This window comes from Mauremys mutica, chromosome 3, assembly GCF_020497125.1.
Source record: "Mauremys mutica isolate MM-2020 ecotype Southern chromosome 3, ASM2049712v1, whole genome shotgun sequence".
In the NCBI taxonomy this organism is placed as follows: domain Eukaryota; kingdom Metazoa; phylum Chordata; order Testudines; family Geoemydidae; genus Mauremys; species Mauremys mutica.
In genome coordinates this window covers 92,854,567-92,876,086 of record NC_059074.1, presented here as the reverse complement: position 1 = coordinate 92,876,086, position 21,520 = coordinate 92,854,567, and the positions used below count along the sequence as shown (strand labels likewise).

The 21,520-nt window shown below is 41.2% G+C and overlaps 1 protein-coding gene across 13 annotated transcripts in view; it reads left to right on the top strand.

Annotated features, from left to right (window-relative positions):
- Positions 1-20,088, top strand: part of TBC1D32 (TBC1 domain family member 32) — a 186,229-nt gene extending 166,141 nt beyond the window's left edge. For 12 of the 13 annotated variants that reach the window (XM_045010109.1, XM_045010113.1, XM_045010116.1 and 9 more), the window contains 2 exons: positions 1,691-1,879; positions 15,200-20,088. In XM_045010109.1, the coding sequence (XP_044866044.1) occupies positions 1,691-1,879; positions 15,200-15,319 (309 nt within the window). In that variant the 3' untranslated portion in view covers positions 15,320-20,088. Of the gene's footprint in view, positions 1-1,221; positions 1,353-1,690; positions 1,880-15,199 lie in introns of those variants that run through there. The other variant, XM_045010117.1, reaches the window with a different exon arrangement.
- The last annotated feature ends 1,432 nt before the right edge of the window (positions 20,089-21,520 follow it).

Sequence of the window (21,520 nt, the reverse complement as noted above, 5' to 3'; positions counted from 1 at the left end):
ATGCCAAGTTTTATCAGAATTCACAGTAATACCCACGGCAAGAATAAGTTTTTAATGGAAACACATAGAATGGACACCACTGTAATAAGCACACATCCTCTGGCTACATTATTGTGTTATTTTATTGCAAAAAATAATGTTTCAATTGACTATGAAAGCAACTTTAACATATATAAATGTCAGTGTATAGGAATACACAACTGGATGCAATCTCATTCCGAAGCATAGCCGTTGTAATCTAATTAGAAACACAGTACTTTCTGCTGCTGCATATTTTTAAACACTTAGGGGCTGATTAAGAAAGGATTTGTGGTCTAGAGCTAAATGAAGTGTGCTATACACAAGGGATTAAGCAACAAATTGTGATTTAGAAATGGAAAAAACACGAGCTGCTAAAGCCCGTGTCTTCCATACCATTCAATTAAATCCAAAGGTGCCTCAGGAAAAGACCTACCATTCATTTACAAGGCACAGAAATTCTTTAATTTAAAGGGAAATACACATTAAATACACCTTCAAAGACATCCATGCCATTTAAAAAGAGCTTAAGAAAATTCAGTACATAAAGAATAGTTTATTTTTTCTGTCATTAAACTTTGAAATTTGTGTTTCAACTTAAGCAATTGCCTGTATAGATGTACATTACTGGAATACATGCATTGGGTTCTTCTATATAGCAGTGTCCATCGGGGCTGTACATACATTATTTCAGGGCCATTGATATCAAATGAGGATCATGGTCCCTGCTGCACCACAGTTCTTTTTAACCATCATAAGCAGTGAGGCCAAACTTCAAAGCTCACTTCATTATCCTTTTTCAAAATCCCTTTTTCCTGTTAACAGAACAATAGTTGTTAAGAAGGGAATACGTTTAGGAGAATTAATCTGGAGGGTTTTTTCACTTTTGGGGTCAATTTGTTTTGTTGGATTGACTTTATTGGTTAGGACAGCACTGTTATGTATCGCTTTTGCATTGATCCAAGCCAGACAATATTGAGACCAACATGTCTGAAGCCAGTAGCTGGCTTTGAATTATTTTTTTATCTTATCCTTCTCTGACCACCTCCTGGAGAGTCACTTGTTCTTTTTAAACTCCCAAGAGTTGTGAGCCATATGAGAAGTTCTCAAAGGAGGAAAATGGTTACTGATCTTAGTGTGGTAACAGCAGTTCTTTGAGATGGTTGCCCATAGGAATTCAGACTCCCTGTGTACCTTCTTTAGAGCCTCAGGTGAGGAAGTCTTGAATACATGACATTGGGAATGACTAAAGGGCATTGGAAGCCACGCCTCTTTTATGCTCTTATAACCGAGTACAAGGGAAGAGTTTAAGACCGACACTGCTTGCTACAAACTTATGGGTTTGTGCAGTAGAGGCACATTTTTCTTAAGAGTGAGGATCTACACAGGCCTCTCTTCAAGAACCACAGTTACTATGGTAAATAATATGTTTTATTCAATATACCAACCAGGAAGTGTATCATTTTAAAATGCATATATTAAGCTGGGGTTCTCTGCCTGTTAGTCATGACCACCAATTTATGGGTTGGGTAGGGATTCTGACTAGATCCTGGCTGGATGAGAAGGGGGCATGGGATGGTCTTGGTGTGGAAAAGGGGTTTGTGGTATAGAAAGTTATTAATTAATCACTGAATTACTGTAATAAATTGAATTTGTTTTTGTATTTTTCTAGATTTGTCAGCAGTGGCTAGCTCAGTGTTTCTGGAATTACTTGGACTGGAGTGAGATCTGTCACTACATTGCTACATGTATTTTCCTTGGTCCTGATTATCAGATCTATATGTGTATATCTGTGTTCAAACATCTTCAGCAAGATATTCTGCAGCACACACAGACCCAAGATCTACAGGTTTTTCTCAAAGTAATGTTTTTTTCTTTAGATTACCAGATTAAAGGAAAGCTACACTTTCCAGACTGAAAAGAGATATTATTTTGCCAAACAACTGAATTTCCAGTATTGATTTTATTTTAGTCTCATTCATCTCTCTCTCTCTCATGTCTGTTTTCCATGAGGAACAAAGGGCCTTCACCACTACCTGCTATCTTTGCTGATCTCCTGCTGCATTCTTAGCTTGTTCCCATGTCATTCTGATAGCTTTCAGTTCTGTTTCTTTTGTGCATTTTCATGTTATCCTTCGTCTACCTCATTGTCTCTTGCCCTGGGAATTCCAGTCCAAGGCCTTTACTGCTGTTATTCAGGTCTTTCCTCCATCTATGTCAGGGGTGGGCAAACTTTTTGGCCTGAGGGCTGCATCGGGTTTCGTAAATTGTATGGCAGGCCGGTTAGGGGAGGGGGTCGTGGCCCGGCCCCCACGTCCTAGCTGCCCCTCCAAGACTCCTGCCCCATCCAACCCCCCTGTTCCCTGACGGCCCCACTGGGACCCCTGCCCAATCCACACAGCCTTGCTCCCCATCCCCTGACTGCTCCCAGGCCCCCGCAGCCCCATCCAACCCCTCCTCCCATTCCTGACGGCCCCCCTGGAACCCCTGCCCCATCCAACCATCCCTTCTCCCTGTCCCCTGACTCCTCTGGAAACCCTGCCCCTTGCTGCCCCATCCAACCCCCCCTCCCCCCCGACTGCCCCCCGGACCCCTGCCCCCATTCAACCCCCTGTTTCCCCCCGACCGCCATCCACACCCGCGCCCCCTGACCTCCACCCTGAACTCCCCTGCCCTCTATCCACCACCCCCACACTCCCTGCCCCCTTACCGCGCTTCCTAGAGCACGGGTGGCTGGCGGTGCTACAGCCACGCCGCCTGGCTGGAGCTGGGCCATGCTGCCGCTGCTGCCACCATGCAGCACAGAGACCGGGTCAGGCCGGGCTCTGCAATTGCGCTGCCCCAGGAGCTCACAGCCCTGCCACCCAGAGCATTGCACCGGTGGCAGAGCAAGCGAGTTGAGGCTGCGGGGGAGAGGGAACAGCAGGGGAGGGACTGTGGCCAGGAGCTCCCGGGCCAGGAGCTCGGGGGCTGGGCAGGACAGTCCCACGGGCTGGATGTGGCCCGTGGGCCATAGTTTGCCCACCCCTGATCTATGTCCTAGCCATCTCAATTATTTTTATGTAATTTCCTTTCCTATTGGTTTCTGTTTTGTAATTCTCCAGAGTTGTTTATTTGTGACTTTTTTTCTAGCCACCTGATTTGTCTAAGTTGATGAAAACTTGGAATTTAAATAATATGGTCATAATAAGTCTCCAAATTTCAGTGCCACATAGTAAGACCAACTATATAGTGGTGTTATATATTCAAAGTTTAGTTTGGAGGGAAAGATTTCTGTTTCTCCAGATTGGCTTTAGAGTTACAAACACGTCTGGCTTTTACTCTTCTGGGTTTAAAGTCTTCATCTGTTCCATCCGTTGTATTTACAGTGTTGCCAAGATATTTGAAATAGCAGGCTTCTTCGTCAGTCTCGGAAATTTCTGTTGGTGTTCCGTGTTGTGTGTTAATTCTTATGGTTTGAGTTTTCTTGGTGTTGATTTTTCAACCTTACTAACTGTGCAGAGGCCTGGTGATCATACGTTGGAGCTTTCATGTCTCTGTGAGTATGGTATAGCAAGTTGATGTCATCTGCAAAGTCAAGCTCCTGTTAACTTGTGCGGCAGTCCATTGTCTGACCCTGTGGTCTTTCTCATTACCCAATCCCCTACCAGTAAAAAAGATCATAGGTGACATAAGACATTCTTGTCTGACACCTATAGTAATCTTGAATGATTTAATCAGCTCACTGCTATGTATTACTTAGCACGTCATATTTTCATAGATGCTCTGAATGATGTTCACATATTTCTGAGGGAAATTTCCATAGTGGCACAGCAATTTCCATAAAACAGTTTTATCCTCTGCATGGCTTTTTGGAAATCTATAAAATCAATGTAAAGTGGTAAATGCCATTTGATCAACAGTTCTATGATGACACATAGGGTTACTGTTTGATCTATACATGATTTCTCTTGTTTGAATAATACCTCTTCTTGTTGAAACTGTGACCCTACCACTTTCTTTATTCTGTCTAGAATAATACCTTTAAATACCTTGCTTGGAATAGAACGCAATTGAATGCCCCTCCAGTTTTTACCCTTCCTGAAGTCTCCTTTCTTTGGAAGCTTCACTATATGACCCCTTTTACACTTGTCATTCACTTATACTGTAGTTGTATTTCTTCAGCAAGCAGGGCAAAAGAGAATAGTTTTCTCCAGAGAAAAATACTGATACATATAGGCCTTTTCCAGCTCCTATTGGAATTAGTGGGAAAATTCCTATTGACTCCAGTGGGAAGTGGATTGGACTCTAACTTCCCGTGTATGTATGTGTGTGTCGAATTAGGTGTGTTTCAGAGGTGTAGAGTTATGCAGTATCCTCTTACTGAAGCTTGAAAACATTTGAATCACAAAGTTTTCCCTTCAGATCATTGTTATTTTGATAGCTGCCTCTTTAGAAGGACTTTGCAAGGTTTGCTCATTTATATTATTGTAGGCTTATAGTTAGCATTCCTGCTGCCATGAATATCACCTGGATGGGTTACAAAGCCTGGGAGGGAAACTGTCTTTTCAATAAAATCTTAAGATATTTTATACTAAACCTTGAACAGCTGCCAAGATGATCTCTACCCTTCATTCATTTCCGCAAATATTGCTTGTACAGCATCCCACCAGTTTAAGATTTGGAGAAAGAAGGTGAATTGAGAATTTGAAATCTAATTTAAATGATTAAAATATAGATTTTGATTTGTAGACTTGATAAACAAAGTTACACATTACTTTCAATGGGTAGTTTTCCTCCTAGTTCACGGGTAATATTGATTGGTTCACGATCAGTTTGGCTATGTCTGTGAGAGCAGTTATAGAAACAGGAACAAGACAAACATACCATCTTGGCTGGCTGAGTTTCATTCAGTTTTTTTTTAAACAGTGGTTCTAGATGTTCTAAGGAATCTGCAAACTATGATCTATGAGATTCAACCCCCTTATCCAACCTCCATGTTCTCTATAGATTGTTAATGCTTCACTTTAGGAGGTGAAGGTGCCAGCTTCCTCTAAACAAAGTAATGGTTTGAGCCCTTGTTCAAGAAGCCATTATTTAAAGTTAATAGCTGCACCAATCACTATTCTGTTCTGGACTTTCCCTTTTCTCCACTCATATCTTTGGTCATTGATTTTCTCCTTCTGGGGATGGACAAAGATCAGGTTTCTATGTTGACACTGCAATATTCCAGATGGTGGTGAGCTTTAACAATTAGCATCATTAGAGAACCACTGCCATGACAAACATAAAAAGCACAAAACTTGTATACCATGCTGATGGAGAAGCAAGCTGCATATTTTGATTTAGAGAAACATATGGTGAATGTTTCGTGTTTGTTTTTGTGAAAATATAGATCAAAATAATTGAACAAAATACTCTGCTTCCCAATCACCAGTACATTGGCAAGACACCTGAAAAGACTAAGCATCAGCAGGTGGACTCAACAACCATCTCTACATTCACCAAGGAAATGAGCTTCAATGAATCCCTGACTATGGAAGAAAGACTGTACTCTGCTCCAGTAAAAATCGGGCTTTTGAAAAGCACAGTACTTAATTAAAATACTTCAAGTAAATCCTGTGTATTATGGTAAAAAGAATTAATAATTTTAAAATAATCAGATTAATTTCCACACAATCTATCCCTGCCACAGCATATGCTCCCCAACACACCAACATAGCTGCTTTGGTGGGCAAATTGGTGGGCCAGGATCAAAACTCTACCTACATTTGCTCCCACTTGCAAAGGAACGGGATGTAGTGGCTGTGTTGAGTTTGCTTCCCCTTTTGTGCTGCTACCTTGTGTAGTAATACAAGAGGTAGCTGGTTCGCCATTCCCGGACAATGGGAGCTGCGGGAAGTGGCGCAAGCAAGAAGCAAGGGAGACAGACTTCATCCTTTTGGAGGAGGCCTTATTTGTTCAACTTTCTATATAAAAAAGCTAGAGTCATGAGATGCCATTACATCAATCACTGAAAAGAAAGGGAAATACTTCCATTACAGCTTGCCCACATAGGGTCTTTAGCTCTTCAGGAACTCTCGGTGCTGGAGGTTCCCAGTGCCTCTCGGTGCCGTCGGTACTGGGGCAGATTTTTCAATTGGAGATTGCTTTCTTTTAGTCATTCTCGGTGTGGGAATGTCTGCAACTGCTTTTTGGTAGCCTTTCTAGGAGCAGGTTTCTTGGCAGCCGTTGTTGAAGTGGAGCCCCTGTCAGAGGCTGCCGCTGGCGACCATTGGCCAGAGGGTGACGTGAACTCAGGGTTGGAGGCTGGCATGAGGGATTTCTCCATCATGAGGCACTTCAGTTGAAGATCCCTGGCTTTTCTTGTCCTAGCTGTCAGTTTTCTGTAGTATGGGCACTTTTGAGTAATGTGTGTCTCGCCAAGGCAGTGGAGTGTGATAGTCAGAGACCAGAATCTGCAAGTCAGGCAGCGTTTAAAGCCAGGTGAGCTGGGCATGCCTGAGAGTCAGACTCTTAGAGAAAAAAAAAACAAGGGTAAACCCTGTCTGAGACTAAGGCTGTACGCCTGCGAGAGAGGCAGGGGTAGATAGGGAAGGTAAAGGATTTTTAATTTTTTTTTAAAGGAATTAGAGTAATGCAAGGGGCTAGAGAAACTAACTACAACTAAGCTAACACTATCACTCTGAACTATCTACTATAAATCTTATCTGAGGTAAGATAGGGCACTGCTGATTGCACCGACTCAAGCCAAACGCAGTAGAGAAGGAACTGGGGGATGGTTGGCTGCTCGGGGCGGCGCGAGATGGCAACGGTGCATGCATGGCACAACTGGACACTGCTACCACAAATCTCCGATTGCAAGTGCAAGACATCAAGGCACCTAAAGTGGAGCACCCACAGGGACACTCTTTGAAGAAGAACCCAGAGTTCACACACTAAAGTGAAATCTTCCAGCTTGGCACCCACGGAGCTGAAAAAAGTCTCGGCACTGAGCATTACAATGGCGCCACCTGCTGTACCTATGCTGCACAGCTCTAAATCCTCGGCACCGGCAGTTTCAACTCATGCTGAGCTTCACGGTTCCACAGCCATTCATGAGGCATGTGGACCTGATAGTGGCCTCAACTCCTGAATCTCCTCTACTTGGCCCCGAGGGTACCCCATCTAGATCACTAGTAAGCCAGCTGACTACTCCTTGCAACTCAGCCCCCCCCCCCCGCCACCATATATCTGCAGGTGGTTGGTGTTGAGGAAGAAGAGGATGATGCAGTAATAAATACTCTTCGCCACTTCTCACCCAAGACAGGACCATCTCTTCGCCAACCACCTGCAGATATACGAGGATGGTATGGTCACCCATGGGCACCGCCCCCCATACCATTCCCACCTTACTGGTCATACTGGGATCCATGGGCAATGTATAGGGCTGAAAATTGCAGCCCCCCTAGCCTGCCTAGGTCCAGAACATCCTGTTCTGGCACCCTCCGAAACACAAGAGGAAGACACTGAGGAACCTGAGGACACAGCCAAACATGACACTTCGCTGCCTACTCACCTCTCATCTTCGACACTGGACAAAACCATAATGTCCCCCACACACACACACGATGGGGGATTATTTCAAATCCTTTCAGGACCTCTTCAAAAAGGATGCTGAATTCCTGGACATTTCGTTAGCTCAGCTACCAGAAGCCCAGCACAAGCTCACAGACATACTCCAGGCATCCCTATCAGAAAAGATAGCTATGCCAATTAATGATGCAACCATGGAGCCTTCAAAAATAGTCTGGCAGACACTTGCTACAGCACCACCCTCATGTAAAAGATCTAACAAAAAAAAATTATGTACCACCAAAAGGCCTTGATTTTCTATTTTCACACCCCGCACCAAACTTCTTAATAGTAGAAGCGGTCAACCAAAGGGGGGAAACAACGCCAGTCTCGAATGACCCCATACGATAAGGACTGGAAAAGGCTAGACCTTTTCAGGCAGAAAGCTTGTTCCTCAGCTACACTTCAGTTCCACATAGCCAAATATGCTTCCATTCCAGTCAAATATACACACAAGTTGCTCACCAAAATGTCAACTTTTATTGAAAATGTACCAGATGACAAAAAAGTACAGTACAAGGCAAACTTTTCTGAAGGGTCTCTCATCTCCAGGACAGCCCTCCAGGCCTCCCTTGACTCTGCCAGACACAACAGCATGATCCATTGTGATATCTGTGGTCATGGGCTCCACCTCTCCATGTTCCCAAGGGAGGTCCAGGCAACGGTCGAGGACTTACCCTTCAAGGGGCGGAAACTATTTGCAGACGAAACCAATATTTCATTACACACCCTTTAAAAACACAAGGGCAACCTTAAAAACCCATGGCATTTACATACCTGCAGACAAAAAGAAACAGAGCAGGTTTTACAATCAGAGATTCCAGTCTACACCATACTCTCAGCCCCAAAGACAGTATGACCAACTGCGTAAACAAAAACAGAACAGATGTTGGCAGAACCAAGATCAGTCTTTGACATCTCAACAATCCACCTCTAAAGAATTATTTTGAAGGTGTGGTCAAGGGCACAAGACCACCACACTCTCTGACTCTGGAACCAGAAACGGTCCCCCACTCATTTGGAGACTGTCTGTCACCATGCTACCCAGTCTGGAACAACATCACGACAGACAAATGAGTTTTAGAGATTATCCAGAAGGGCTACTCCATCCCCTTTATTTCTCTCCCACCTACCCATCCCCCTTCCTCGTCCCTCTTCAGGGACCCCTCTCACAAGCACTTGTTACACTAGGAAATAAACCACCTCGTACAATTAGGTACCATGAACCTGTACCATTACAACATAGAGGGAGAGGTTTTTATTCACATTACTTAATTCAGAAAAAGACTGGTGGGAGGAGACCCATCCTGGATTTACAAAAACTCAACACATTTGTGAGAACACGTTTAAAAATGGTGACTCTAAGCACAATAATTCCAGCATTAGAGAAAGGAGATTGACTCTCAGCCCTCGACCTTCAGGATGCTAATTTTCATATTACCATCCACTCGTCACACAGAAGATTCCTGAGATTCACCCTAGGGAAACAGTATTTCCACCACAGAGTACTACCCTTTGACCTATCCAAGGTTCTTGCTGTCACTGCAGTTCACCTATGCTGACATGGAGTACTGATATTTCTATAGTTGGACGACTGCCTCATACTGGCACCAACACAGCAAGAAACAATAAACGCCACACAGAGCACGATAACACTTTTCACAAACCTAGGACTGCAAATAAACGTGCAAAAGTCCACATTGGTTCCTGGCCAAAAGTTGGAATCCATAGGAGCCTGTCTCGACTGTCTAACAGTATTAGCAATGCTACCCCAACAACGCTTCCTCACCCTAGTCAACCTAGTTTCAACGGTGAGGAAAAGCCCACAAACATGCGGCAGAACATGTTTACAACTCTTGGGGAACATGTTGGCAACAACATTTGTTGTCAAGCTTGCCATACTCCACATGAGATGCTTGCAGGCCTGGCTTCGAACAGTGTATATACCGCACAGACACTCTCTCAACAGATGCCTCATAATGCCACGCAGAGTAAAAGGTTTATTAACATGGTGCCCACCATCAAAGAACATCTGCTCAGGAGTCCATTTCCAACAAGGAACTCCAACCATGACAATCACGACAGACGCTTCCCTAATAGGTTGGGGGGCACATCTACTCAACAATACGGTCCAAGGCTGCTAGTCCCCAGCGGAGTCCAACCTGCACATAAACTTACTGGAGCTAAGGGCAGTCCAAAATGCATGTGAATCACTTTCTCCCTCTAATCAAGAACAATACAATCAAGATCTTCACGGACAATATAGCATACATGTTTTATATAAACTGCCAAGGGGGAGCACGATCATACTCCCTATTTATAGAGGTGATATGCCTTTGGAAATGGTGCATCACCAACAACATAGAGATATTGGCATCCTATCTGCCAGGATGTCAGAATACAACAGCAGATGTACTAACCCGGGATTTCTCACAAACCCACGAGTGGTAGATGGATCCCCAAATGCTCAAATCTGTATTAAAACAATGGGGGTTCCCCACCATAGATCTATTTGAAACAGCTCAGAATGCCAAGTGCCCACAATATTGCTCCAGAGCGGGATACCACTCCCTAGGTGACGCTTTCCTCATAAAATGGGAGGCGCCACAGATGTATGCATTTTCTCCGACCCCACTCGTAAGCCAAGTTATTCACTAGATCAAGCAGAACAAATCTAGGGTCATTCTCATAGCACCCACGTGGCCCAGACAAATGTGGTTCCCATAATTGCATCAGATGACAGACTATCCACAAGCTCCATCAGAGTACACTTGGCTATTAGCGCCTTCCATGACAAGGTGGACAGGGTCACCGTATTTGTTCACCCAATGATTAAACACTTCCTTAAAGGCACTGAAAACACTTATCCGACAATGATAAACCCTACACCCATGTGGGACCTCAACCTTGTTATATGAGGACTCATGGGAAAACTGCTTGATCCCCTTGCAACTTGATCTTTGTTGCATTTATCCATGAAGGTGGCTTTTCTCATTGTCATCACGTCCACCGGAAGGGTGGCAGAATTAGGTGCCCTAATGGCATACCCACCTTATACAATGTTCTTTAAAGATAAAATAATCCTATGACCTCATCCTAAGTTCATACCCAAAGTCACCTCTCCCTTTCATTTAAACCAGCCCATTTACTTACCTGTATTTTTTCCTAAGCCACATGTGGACAGGAAGGAGGCCTCACTCCACACATTGGATGTTCTCAGAGCATTAGCTTTCTACATTGAAAGAATAAAAACATTTAGAAAATCATGTAGACTATTTGTTCAAACCATTTCAAAACAGAGACTATCCAAATGGATATCAGGATGTATCCATTTGTGCTACCAAAACAACAATCTACAACCTCTCCCAAGAGTTCACACACACACCACCAGAGCAATAGCAGCATCTGTGGCCTTTCTCAATAATATCCCGATCACTGACATTTTCAGAGTGGCTACCTGGGCATCAGTCCATACTTTCATTAAACACTATGGAATTACTGTGTAATCCACCATCAACAGAGCAACTCCGAAGCCCCTCGCCTCCACTGAAGGGCACTGCTCCAGTCACCTAAAGTAAAGCACCCACAGGGACACTCCTCAAAGAGCAAGAGCGGGTCACCCACCTAGTGTGGTAACTGAGGTTCTTCGAGATGGTTATCCGTGTGAGTGCTCCACTGTCCTCTCTCCTCCCCTCTACTTCAGAATTTCAGGTCGATTCTCTGAGGTAGTGAAGGAACATGGGGACAGTTGGCTGTGCACCGCTATGTAACTGCTCGGAGTGGCACGAGACAGCTACGGTGCATGTGCAGCCCAACCAGGCACTGCTACCACAAATCTCCAATTACAAGCACAGAGCATCAAAACACCTAAAGTGGAGCACCCACAGGAACAACCATCTTGAAGAACCTCAGTTACTACACAAAGTGAGTAACCTTATCTTCCACTAACCTATTCTAGGTCCCAAGATAAATACTTACCATCTCTGTGAATAGATTAGCGAAAGAGACCTAGAGTCTTTACTCAAATAGATGCAGTTCTCGAGACTCTATTTCACTCTGAAATAGCGATCTTCAAGAAGAGGTGATTTCTTCAACTTTCTGTTTGCAGATGTGGTTTAGGGATGTGAAGTGGTTCAGTACATTCAGTTTTATTGATTATGAGGGATTTAGCCACTGTTTAATGTAGAGTGCCAATGTGTATGTTAGGCATGGGAGGAAGTTTTGCATTTGATGCCTTTAAAGACCCTATTCACCATTTGTGGAGTTGTCAGTGAGATCAGGAAAGTTTCTTGAGAGGTCACAGCTAATCCTTTGATCTAACACTCACCAAAATGGAAGGATTCTCTGGCTCCTACTTATGCTTTCTGGTCTGAGAAAGAAAGTATAGCTGCTCAGATCCAAGACATTAAGTCTGCTTCATACATCCATAACCAACTCCATTGAATCAGAGTCTTTGTTGTGAAGATCTTCTGTTCTTTAGGTGTAACCTAAAACCCAGGCCATTCATATTGATCAGTCTCTCTCCTACTCAGCTCTTACTTCCAATGGTTCAGGGACTTCAGTTTCTTCACATTTGCAAGAATCTTCCTCCCAAATCTTCCCCAGCTATATGGGGAACAAATTTGTCAGGTATGGGCCCTTATGTTCAATGTACTGTTTATGGCTTTTGGGACATAAGACTTCATTTTCTGTCTACTTGACATCACTTAGGAGCATCCCTGAAAGAGTCTAGCCAACAGAGAGGCTTAAATTGAGATCTAGCTAGCTGAGGCTCATTCCAGAAAGACTGTTATTATGTAGAAGGGCTCCAATACATAATCCTAAAATAGAGTCCATTTAGAGTCCATTCTGTCAGAGATATAGTCCCCTCCAAGGCTCATCTCCATAATATATCCACATTAGGTTCATTCTGTTAGAAGGTCAGTGTTTTCCAACAATTTATCACACATTGGTATCTGAGATACTGAGGTTATTGTCCCTATTTAGACAAGGAAGTAACCCGCGTAGCTAATATACCAGTTTATAGTAACTTGTGACAGATGTTGACTTTATTGGCTGCTGCTGTATGTCTGAGATTTGTAAGGCTTCAAATCACCATTTGGAATTAAATTTACATTTTTACTCAGCAATGCTCTCTGATTCTGAAGCTAAATTGGATGTTTGTTTTCAGAGGGAGTAGGCAGCCTTCTTGAGTTAAACGTTCCTTAACCCTCCCCCAGGGAATGGCTTCTGCTTGCTACCCTCCTACAGTGGAGTTCTTCAGGAAGAAACAAAATAATACTTAGTAACTGGAATTCTCCAGAAGATTGTATAATTACACAACTGTATTCAGTTGGGGCATTATGAAGCTGAGAGCTTTGAGAGGGGATGTGTCTTGGGAAGCACAGTCCAGGCCAAAGCTCCAGGGAGCACTTGGGGATTGTGCATGCTGCACTTTCCCTTAAGATAGTACAGCATTTTCCTTTCTCTGTGTCTAGCTGATCCACTGGCCAGCGTGTTGGTGGGGAAGGCTATGTCTCCTCTCTCTTTGAGGTGTCTTGCAGCCCCAGAATTACTACCATCAACAGGTCTTGTGGTGCTTCCTTAAGTGCAAGGTCTGTGATTATCATTTGCCCTTGCATGGGGGCTGGGGCAAAGCTACTTTTACCTTTCCTATTTCCATCCATCCACGTGAGGGTCCGAGTATTCTAGCCCACTGCCTCTGCAAATCCACATTGAGTCTCCATCCTTCTCTGAATCTATGGTGTATTATAGCTAGTTTAGATGAAGCAGAGAGGAACTAGGAATGGTTACAGGGATGGGGCCTTTTGTAATTACAGTTGGTCAGCCTTTACCAATATGTTAGTTCTTTGTACTGATGTGTGTGCATCTTCTAACAGTCAAACTGCTTTAGGATGTTTCATGGGTCTTATCATGCAACAAAGAGGTTCTGTAATGTGGATCTGGAGAGGCAATATATCAGGTACCTTTTCTTTCTTTCTTTTTAAGGAACTAAGGTGGGTTCCTACTTGGGAATGTAAAAAGAGTTTAACTCAAGGACCATTTTATTTCAGAAGTCAAATATGACCATGAAGTAGCACCTACTTTCTCTTCTATGTGGTCAGTAGGTACTTTAATTGGCTTCTTATTCTTCCTTGCATAAAATATGCAGAGGGACTCAAAACAGTTTTGCAGACTGTTTCAAAGGTAGTTTAACTAAACATTAGCTGGAATAATTAATAACAAATGCAATTATTTTATTTAGTTTCTATTAGACATACAATATAGAGCATACACACATTTAATCAATACAAACTTGGCTGCCTGAAAAAGGGAGTTAAACTCCTCCTACAACAGGCTCTTTTTCCTCCAGTGCCTAGTGTAATCCTCTCCCATTCCAGTTATGCAAAAAAGATTCCCCAAAATAGGACAAAATTGTGCCCTTGTTTGCACTTGGGTAAGGACATCCTTAGACCCTCATTCAAACAGGGATGTGCAAACTTTCGGCTGGTAGGAAATTGTGCTCCACGGGCTCAGCTAGGGTGACCAGATAGCAATTGTGAAAAATCGGGACAGAGAGTGGGAGTAATAGGTGCCTATATAAGACAAAACCCTGAGTATCAAGACTGTCCCAATAAAATCAGGACATCTGGTCACTCTAGCCTCAGCAGACTGCTAGTTAGGGGAGATGCTTAGCTAATGCACCAGCCTGTATGCCATGTGCCCTAGCACTGTCTAGCTCCTAAATGCTTGTTACAGCATATGCTGCCTTAGCAATAACACTGCTCAGCAGATGGTCAGCACACAGGTTGTTCCTGCTCTAAGGAGTATCAAGTGCACCAGAGAGTTTTTTCTTGGTGTCCCTGTTGAATCCAGCTGTACTCTCGGTTTCTTTTTGCAGAGGATACATCTGCCAGCATCCCTTTCCCTTGTCTACCTTGTCAGTCCCATGGAAGGATTTGGCCTGATTATCTTTTTTTTTTTTTTTTTTTGGACAGACTTATTTTGCCCTGTTAAATATGGACATGAAATCCAGAGCTTTATAAAATATTAATTGTTATTTATGATGACAATGAAGCAAAAGTATCTTAGCCTGCTTTAAAAGAGCATATTTTGAGGATCAGTGTTCATAATTGTTTTTTAAAATATATAACTAGTGCTATTCTCCTAGCTGGCTGTTAGCAAAAAGGGTGGATCAATGTACCGGGAACCTATTCATTATACCTAGCATATTAACAATGTTAGGGCTTCCAGAGCTAGTATACACTTTGAGAAAAGAGTGTTTTTGTAACCTGTCATTTTCTATTTAAGGCTTATTTTGTATTCCTTGAAATCATCAAATGGAATGCTCTCCTAATCGTGAAGAAATGGGTTCAGTCTGAAAAAGCCATTTGTTAGCAAATTTCTAATTAGGAAGAGCTGTCTGAACATGAGCACACTGATTTTTCACTTTTAAACAAAGGGAAATATAGTATCTGTTTGCACCATAAAACACCAAGGCAGTGACATGCAAAAGTAAAATAAGCTACCTTCAAACATCTAAAATTCATTACACTGTAATAGTGCATCTTTTTTCATAGCTAATAATTTTTTTTGTGTATTTGTGCAGGAAGAAGCACTCCATAGATTTCGAGTGAGTGATTATTTAGAATACATGGAAAGCTTGGAGGCAACCTACAGGCCAGTGCTGCTGAGAGACATGAGGAACATTAGAATGCAGAGCACATAGATCAAGCAAACAAGCATTTCATCTTCAAGCTTTAGTTAAGTTCTGAAAGGGAATGCCGATTGTTTTATATCAGTCTCCATAAAAATTCATGCTGTGGAAATATACATATGTTAAAATCCATAATAAATGTTTTCAGAATATAGGTTTTTGAAGGGGACATCATCTGAATTGGATCAACTGAAAAATAATTTATTTCTCCAGCCATACTGTATGTACTCCTTATTTTTATTTGGTAGATTGCTTGAGAATCTGCCCGTAGCTAACATAGGGGTCTTGTTTGTATTCTCTGGAAGCTGTTCCCAAACTAATACATTTTGGTCATCTCCTACCCACACCATCTTACCTAAAACTTTAAAATTCTGCACAGGTCTGGCAATAAGAAGCAGTACTGAGAATAATCACTTGGGTATCCTGTAATTATGTGAATGGGGATGAGCAAAACCAAAGCAGCTTTCCTGGATGCATCTGATCTGACCTTGTGGTTTGGCTGAGGAAGAATAGTTAAACCCAAGTGGAACAAAGGACTGATACTGCCCTCAGCCATAATGGTTTCTATACCATAAATATATATTTGTAATCTTATATGCTAATGTTATATTCTCAGAATGGATAAATGGGAAGGCAGATTACTAAAATATGCAGTATTCAGTACAGTCATTTTATCGATTGGTTTGATTTGTACATATTACCATTATATAAAAAAACTTGCACTAATAAAAGCAAGGTGATTCTGAGGTAAATAAATGAGCAGTGTGGATTACTCTTCTGTCCGATCTGGAGTCAACTTCAGAAAACATGTCAAAGAAGATAAGTGTGACATCAGTTCTGGAAATTAGTGATGCATTTGTGTTTTTATACAATGATTGATTTCAACATTCCGAAATGTGTGTTTTGGTGTGTATAAGCCTGGGTTTCTGAAACATAAGTCAAAATAATTTTGTTATGTATCACTAATACAAAAATGGAAATTAATCTAAAATACTTTTTGCAAAACGTTCATTAAGGTTCATTTATTTGTTTTATCTTTTCTGTTCATTGTGACTTCGACAGTTAAAATACTGACTGGAAAACTGGAGTATATAAAAATAATTCCATTACAATGTAACCTATAGTTCTGTTATTACAATAGCCTGGCAAGTCTATAAAAGAAAATTCAGTGAGTTAGCTTGACATACTGGACTTTTTGCCCCAACTGATATGAATTCAACAAAGGAGTCCTAAAAATGGTACTAAAAGCACAAGAACTACTTTAAAATTACATTTTCCAAACTTGTTTCCCAATGTATAATATAAGTTTATGGTTCCCTTTCTTCCCATTATACCGGTGAGTTATTGTATTTGGTGTAGAGAATCTTGCTGTGCTTTGTTACTGTTTTTAAAAAGCTGCATCACAATAACAGGAAAAACTGAATAGAAAAAAGAGGCTATAAATTAATTTTGAAATGTTCTCTCCCTCTCTTGATTGGGATCTGAGGGAAGATGAAGCAGGTAACAATCTGAATTCATCTTATGTTGAGAGGCCAAATTTTATGTCACCAAGGAAAGTCTTGTGACTAAATATACAACAGTTTGATTAGTTGATAACAGTTGTAAACTGTGCCAACTACTGAGAGTCTTTTTCACCTTAATTTTGTACCATACACATCCTCTGATTTTAACAACTGAGTCAAGGCCAAAAATGAATGTCCAACAGTTTCTTGGATTTCTAAGACCATGTAGTTATGAACGAAGGCTTGTGCTTTCCTGGAATAGCAAAGGTATTGGATTTTCAGTGCTTACCTGCTGGTAAGATCCCAAAGGCTCTCACAGATGGGATGTTGCCCCAGGTATCAAAGGGAGGAGACAAAGCAGAGCACTGTTCAGCTACTCCATTGAATTTGAGATATACAGATTTGTGCTCTGTGCAGACTCACTAGCAACAGCCATTGCTCTCCACCTTTCCTGTAACTGTGTGGGTTACTCATATGTCCATAGTGAACATGAGGTTATAGAGTATCCTTTGGCTGGTTCTCCATTGCCTTCCCCATTAACATATTAGAAAGATGGTATTTTGGCTACATCTTGTCCTAGCATGCTGGGAGAAGATTGGGTGCTAAATGTTCATTTTTGCTCACTTTCATTCCACAGTGAAATCTAAGAGAAGAGTTTTCACCTGTACTTACAACAGGAAATGACTGTGGGGCAAGCTAGCAAATGTTGACTTGTCAAAGGCTAAGTGGGTACGCATGTATGTGCTTGCATTTGCAGAAGATGAACTCCAATTGGAACTTTATTCGTGTATATCAGTAGGAGGAGGTCATTATTTTATCTCATTTAAATTCAGAAATGTAACTTGAATGTACCAATTTATTCCAGATTCAATAATGTGTATCTTGTTCCAGTTTTCTTTCCCTGTCAGACAACTATTAGTCTTATAATTGTGGATGATGTATTTACCTGCATACCTCTAAAAACGGTTCCCTGTTTTAGCAGACTGAGGGCTGTGCACATTTGTGATCTCAGCCACAGCTATTTATTTATACATTGTAGTTTTGAGCACCTGTATATGCATTCTTTTTTCCATTAGATGTCCCTTAGAAAAACAGAGCCAGTAATAATTTTGATCAAATTGTTTTGTTGTAGGCCAAATATGGAGTAAATGCAGAAAGGTTATTAATTATTCTTTTTTTTTAAAAACAACATTTTAAACACCAAGACAACTAATGTGAAATGTTGAAAGATGATCTGGAGCATAATCACATCTTTAAATCCATCAAACCACAAGGAGTCAGACTTGAGAAAACGACCCCTTACCCTTTACAAAGTCTGTGATTCAGTGGATGAGGAGACATCTGCTAGTGACTTTCTAGACCGGGGCTGTGATCAAGTGACAAAAACTTCTCTTCATTTAGAGGGACTTCATACCCCCATTTCTCCCCTTCAATAAGAAGCAGCATCACTCTCCATCTCTTCTTCAGGATGGAGAGAAATCTCGTCAGAAGGGGCTTCATCTCCTATTGCTTCTCATCAGTAATAGGACTACTGAAAACAATCATGCCATTGGTGAAATCGTGTTCCTATTGAAATCAGTGGCAAAACTCCCATTGACTTCACTTAGGCCAGAATTGTATCCTGTCTTTCTTCATTGACTTTGAAGAATTGGTTTGGGAGAGAATTGTGTGAGTGCGCTTGGGAGAGATTCCCATAACCCTCATTCCCCTGCCCCTTCACAAAAGCCATAATCTGGCCCTAGAGATCGGACATTTTTAAAAAAGAAAGCAGTACAATCTTTGTGCACTAATTTCAGTCACCTTTCTGAAGCCAAGTCTTGCAGCAGTGAGCAGGATGTTGAGTCAATAAGGAACATTAGCAGCTAAGTGACATGTTCCAACTGAACACTGCAGTAGTCCCACTAGTAATTACAGAACATCAGATTTGTATTTCACTCAAGATTATTGTACTGTTAGCAAACAGGAGGGCTTTTTACCCAACATCTGCTAAATCAGCAAAGGACTTAGGTAGACACTGAAAAGATTAAAATGTCACAGGATGATGCCATGTTGTCTATCAAATCTGTTTATCAAAATTTCAAGAAGAAAATTTCAGGTAGAAACCTAACCTTTACAATACCTGGATGAGCCATATTGACTGTGAACTTTAAATGTGGATAGACAGTTCAAGATAATTGCGTACTATCTGCCAAAAATCAAAACCACAAAGAGAGAAAATTCAGTATACTGCAAAAGTTGTTCTTATGCCACCATCTATTACAGTAATGTCTCAGAATGGAAGAAAAATGATGTGGTTTCTCTAAGTCGATCTGTGCATGTGGCTAATGTCAGCACCCTATAATGGGGTTTTATTCCCCACTTGAGTGATAGATTGGGTGTGTGTGATATTCGTGGTGGCAGCTTCTATTTCTGCCATTCTGAATACAGTCTCTCTAAAATAACAAGGCACAAATTATGTCTGATAGTGCAAAAAGGAAAATGTAGTTTAAACTAAGAAATCATAGTTAGATTACTGTGCAAGAGTACAGAGGCTTTCCACAAAGATTTTCTATTTTGATATGTGCAAGTATCCAGCATAACAGTTCATCCTGAAGAACACACTAATATTGGGAACAAAGGGCATGCTGTGGTTAGTTCTAGCAGCAAAGCAATATAAACTACCATAGTGCCTCCTGTATATGTGGGCAGAATTGCCAGGTGAGATGGGGTGCTCATGAAAGTTTAAGTGTGGGAAGTATTTTGTTACAGAGCATGTTGCAATGCACTAAGGGATTGCCACCTATGAATGAAGCTAGCTATATAAATTAGGTGTGGCTTCATCAGAACTTTTTAAAATTGAAATCTATGGTGGAAAAAAATAAAACATTTCAGCTCTATAAATCCTGTCTGTGTTGTATCTGAGGTTACCCAGTGTCATCACAACACTTTCTCGTAATGTGAATGAAGCAGTACTGTCAGTTTGGGGACAGTTAATTCCACTCTTAATGGCTCTTGATTTTTTTCCTATATTTCCACCGGTGTGAAATGAATACATACATATGAACACACTCAAAGGTAAAATATTAACTAATATTTGCATTCAGTAGTGCTGGGTTTTTCAGGTTTGGGGTTTGGGTTTTTTTTTGTATATGTAAATTTGAGAATGAGCCAGAAAATACTGACATTTTCCATTGCTGCTGCTTTTTTCTGTCTATAAAATGTGTTTGGTAGGGGCTTTTTTAATAGAAAGAAATTGAAACTCTTAAACTTGATTAAAATAGTTTGTCTTTCTTAAACTGCTGGGTGGATTTCACACATCAGTTATGTATACTGTAGAGTGAAATAAAATAATTATGACAATAGTTAATGGTACCACATATTTATCTGAAATCAGTGTCAGACTATCAAACCTATGTTTTCAATGTTAGTACTGTCTCTTATTTGATTTTTAAAGTACCTAACTTAATTGCCACAATGTTCTATACCTATGCCAGCTAGCAATTGTCCAGGCAGTTGTTGAGTGCTAGGCTGTTAAAATGTGAATATTTAACGAAGTTGTGCATTTTGGATATCTTGAGGATGATAGCTATTATATTATTCAGTTATATAACAATTAATCCACATATTGGCAAATATGCAATACAGAAATTAATGTCTCCTGCCACAGGCATTGGGACACCCAGGGGACTGTTACCAGTTTATTAGCAACCACCCACACACACAAATAATAGGCATTGAAAACAGGTCATTAAAACACCACTTATATATAAAGCCTCCAATGCAAAAACAGCTTTCAGCATCACCACCATATCTTCAAATCATCAGGAATAATAAGATGTATATGTTCAAAGACAACTGCTACTAAAACACAGTGGATGAGTTAAAGGAGTTAAAAGGTATAGTACTTCAAAAATACATTAATTAATCAGAAAGACAGGTGTGAGTACAGAGCCAAGATTCAGGAGTTCCTGAGTGCCAATGCTAATTCTGACAGTGTCCTGCTGTGTTGCCTTGGGCAAGTCAGTTAACTTCAGATTTCCCCATCTGTAAAATGAGAACAATAATAGTCAATTCATATGGGTGTTGTGATGATTAATTAGGGAATATCTGTAGAGCACTCAGAAAATGAAAAGTGCTGTATAAGAGCTAAGTATTAATATCTGACAGTATAAAATCAAAATGATTCCAGAGTGCTTTATGCATGAGAGACAGCACCACTGACATGCATCCAACTATGGGACAGAGGGAAGTAGAGCTTGAACTAAGAGGAAAAACTGCTGCTATGTTCTCTCGATCATCCTAAAACACTCTAACACCACCTGGGCCACAAACATCAAGATACACCCACTCCCTGAGTGAAATTCAGCTGAAATATTCCTCCCTCCAGCCCTGGGGGGGTTAAAAATAGCTTCTGCTCTCTGCTGAGATTCCCCTTTTCTAGCAGTGAAATACAATTAAATGCATGAAAATAAGGAAATAAAATACAGTTTTCTAACTTTACAGTTGTGTGTTGCTTTTTCTCTCTGGTCTATTTACTTCTCTCTCTCTCTCTGGTGCTATCCTTCTGCTCCTCTCTCTTCTTCCCTTGCTATTCACTTTCATCTTCATATTTTCTTTTTCTTCTTGTGTATCAGTTTTCCCCTTTTATCATTCTCTCACCTCTATCTCATCCTTTCTTCTAACCAAGTGGCCTTTACCTCCATTCATGGCCTCTTGTCTCCTGCACCACTCC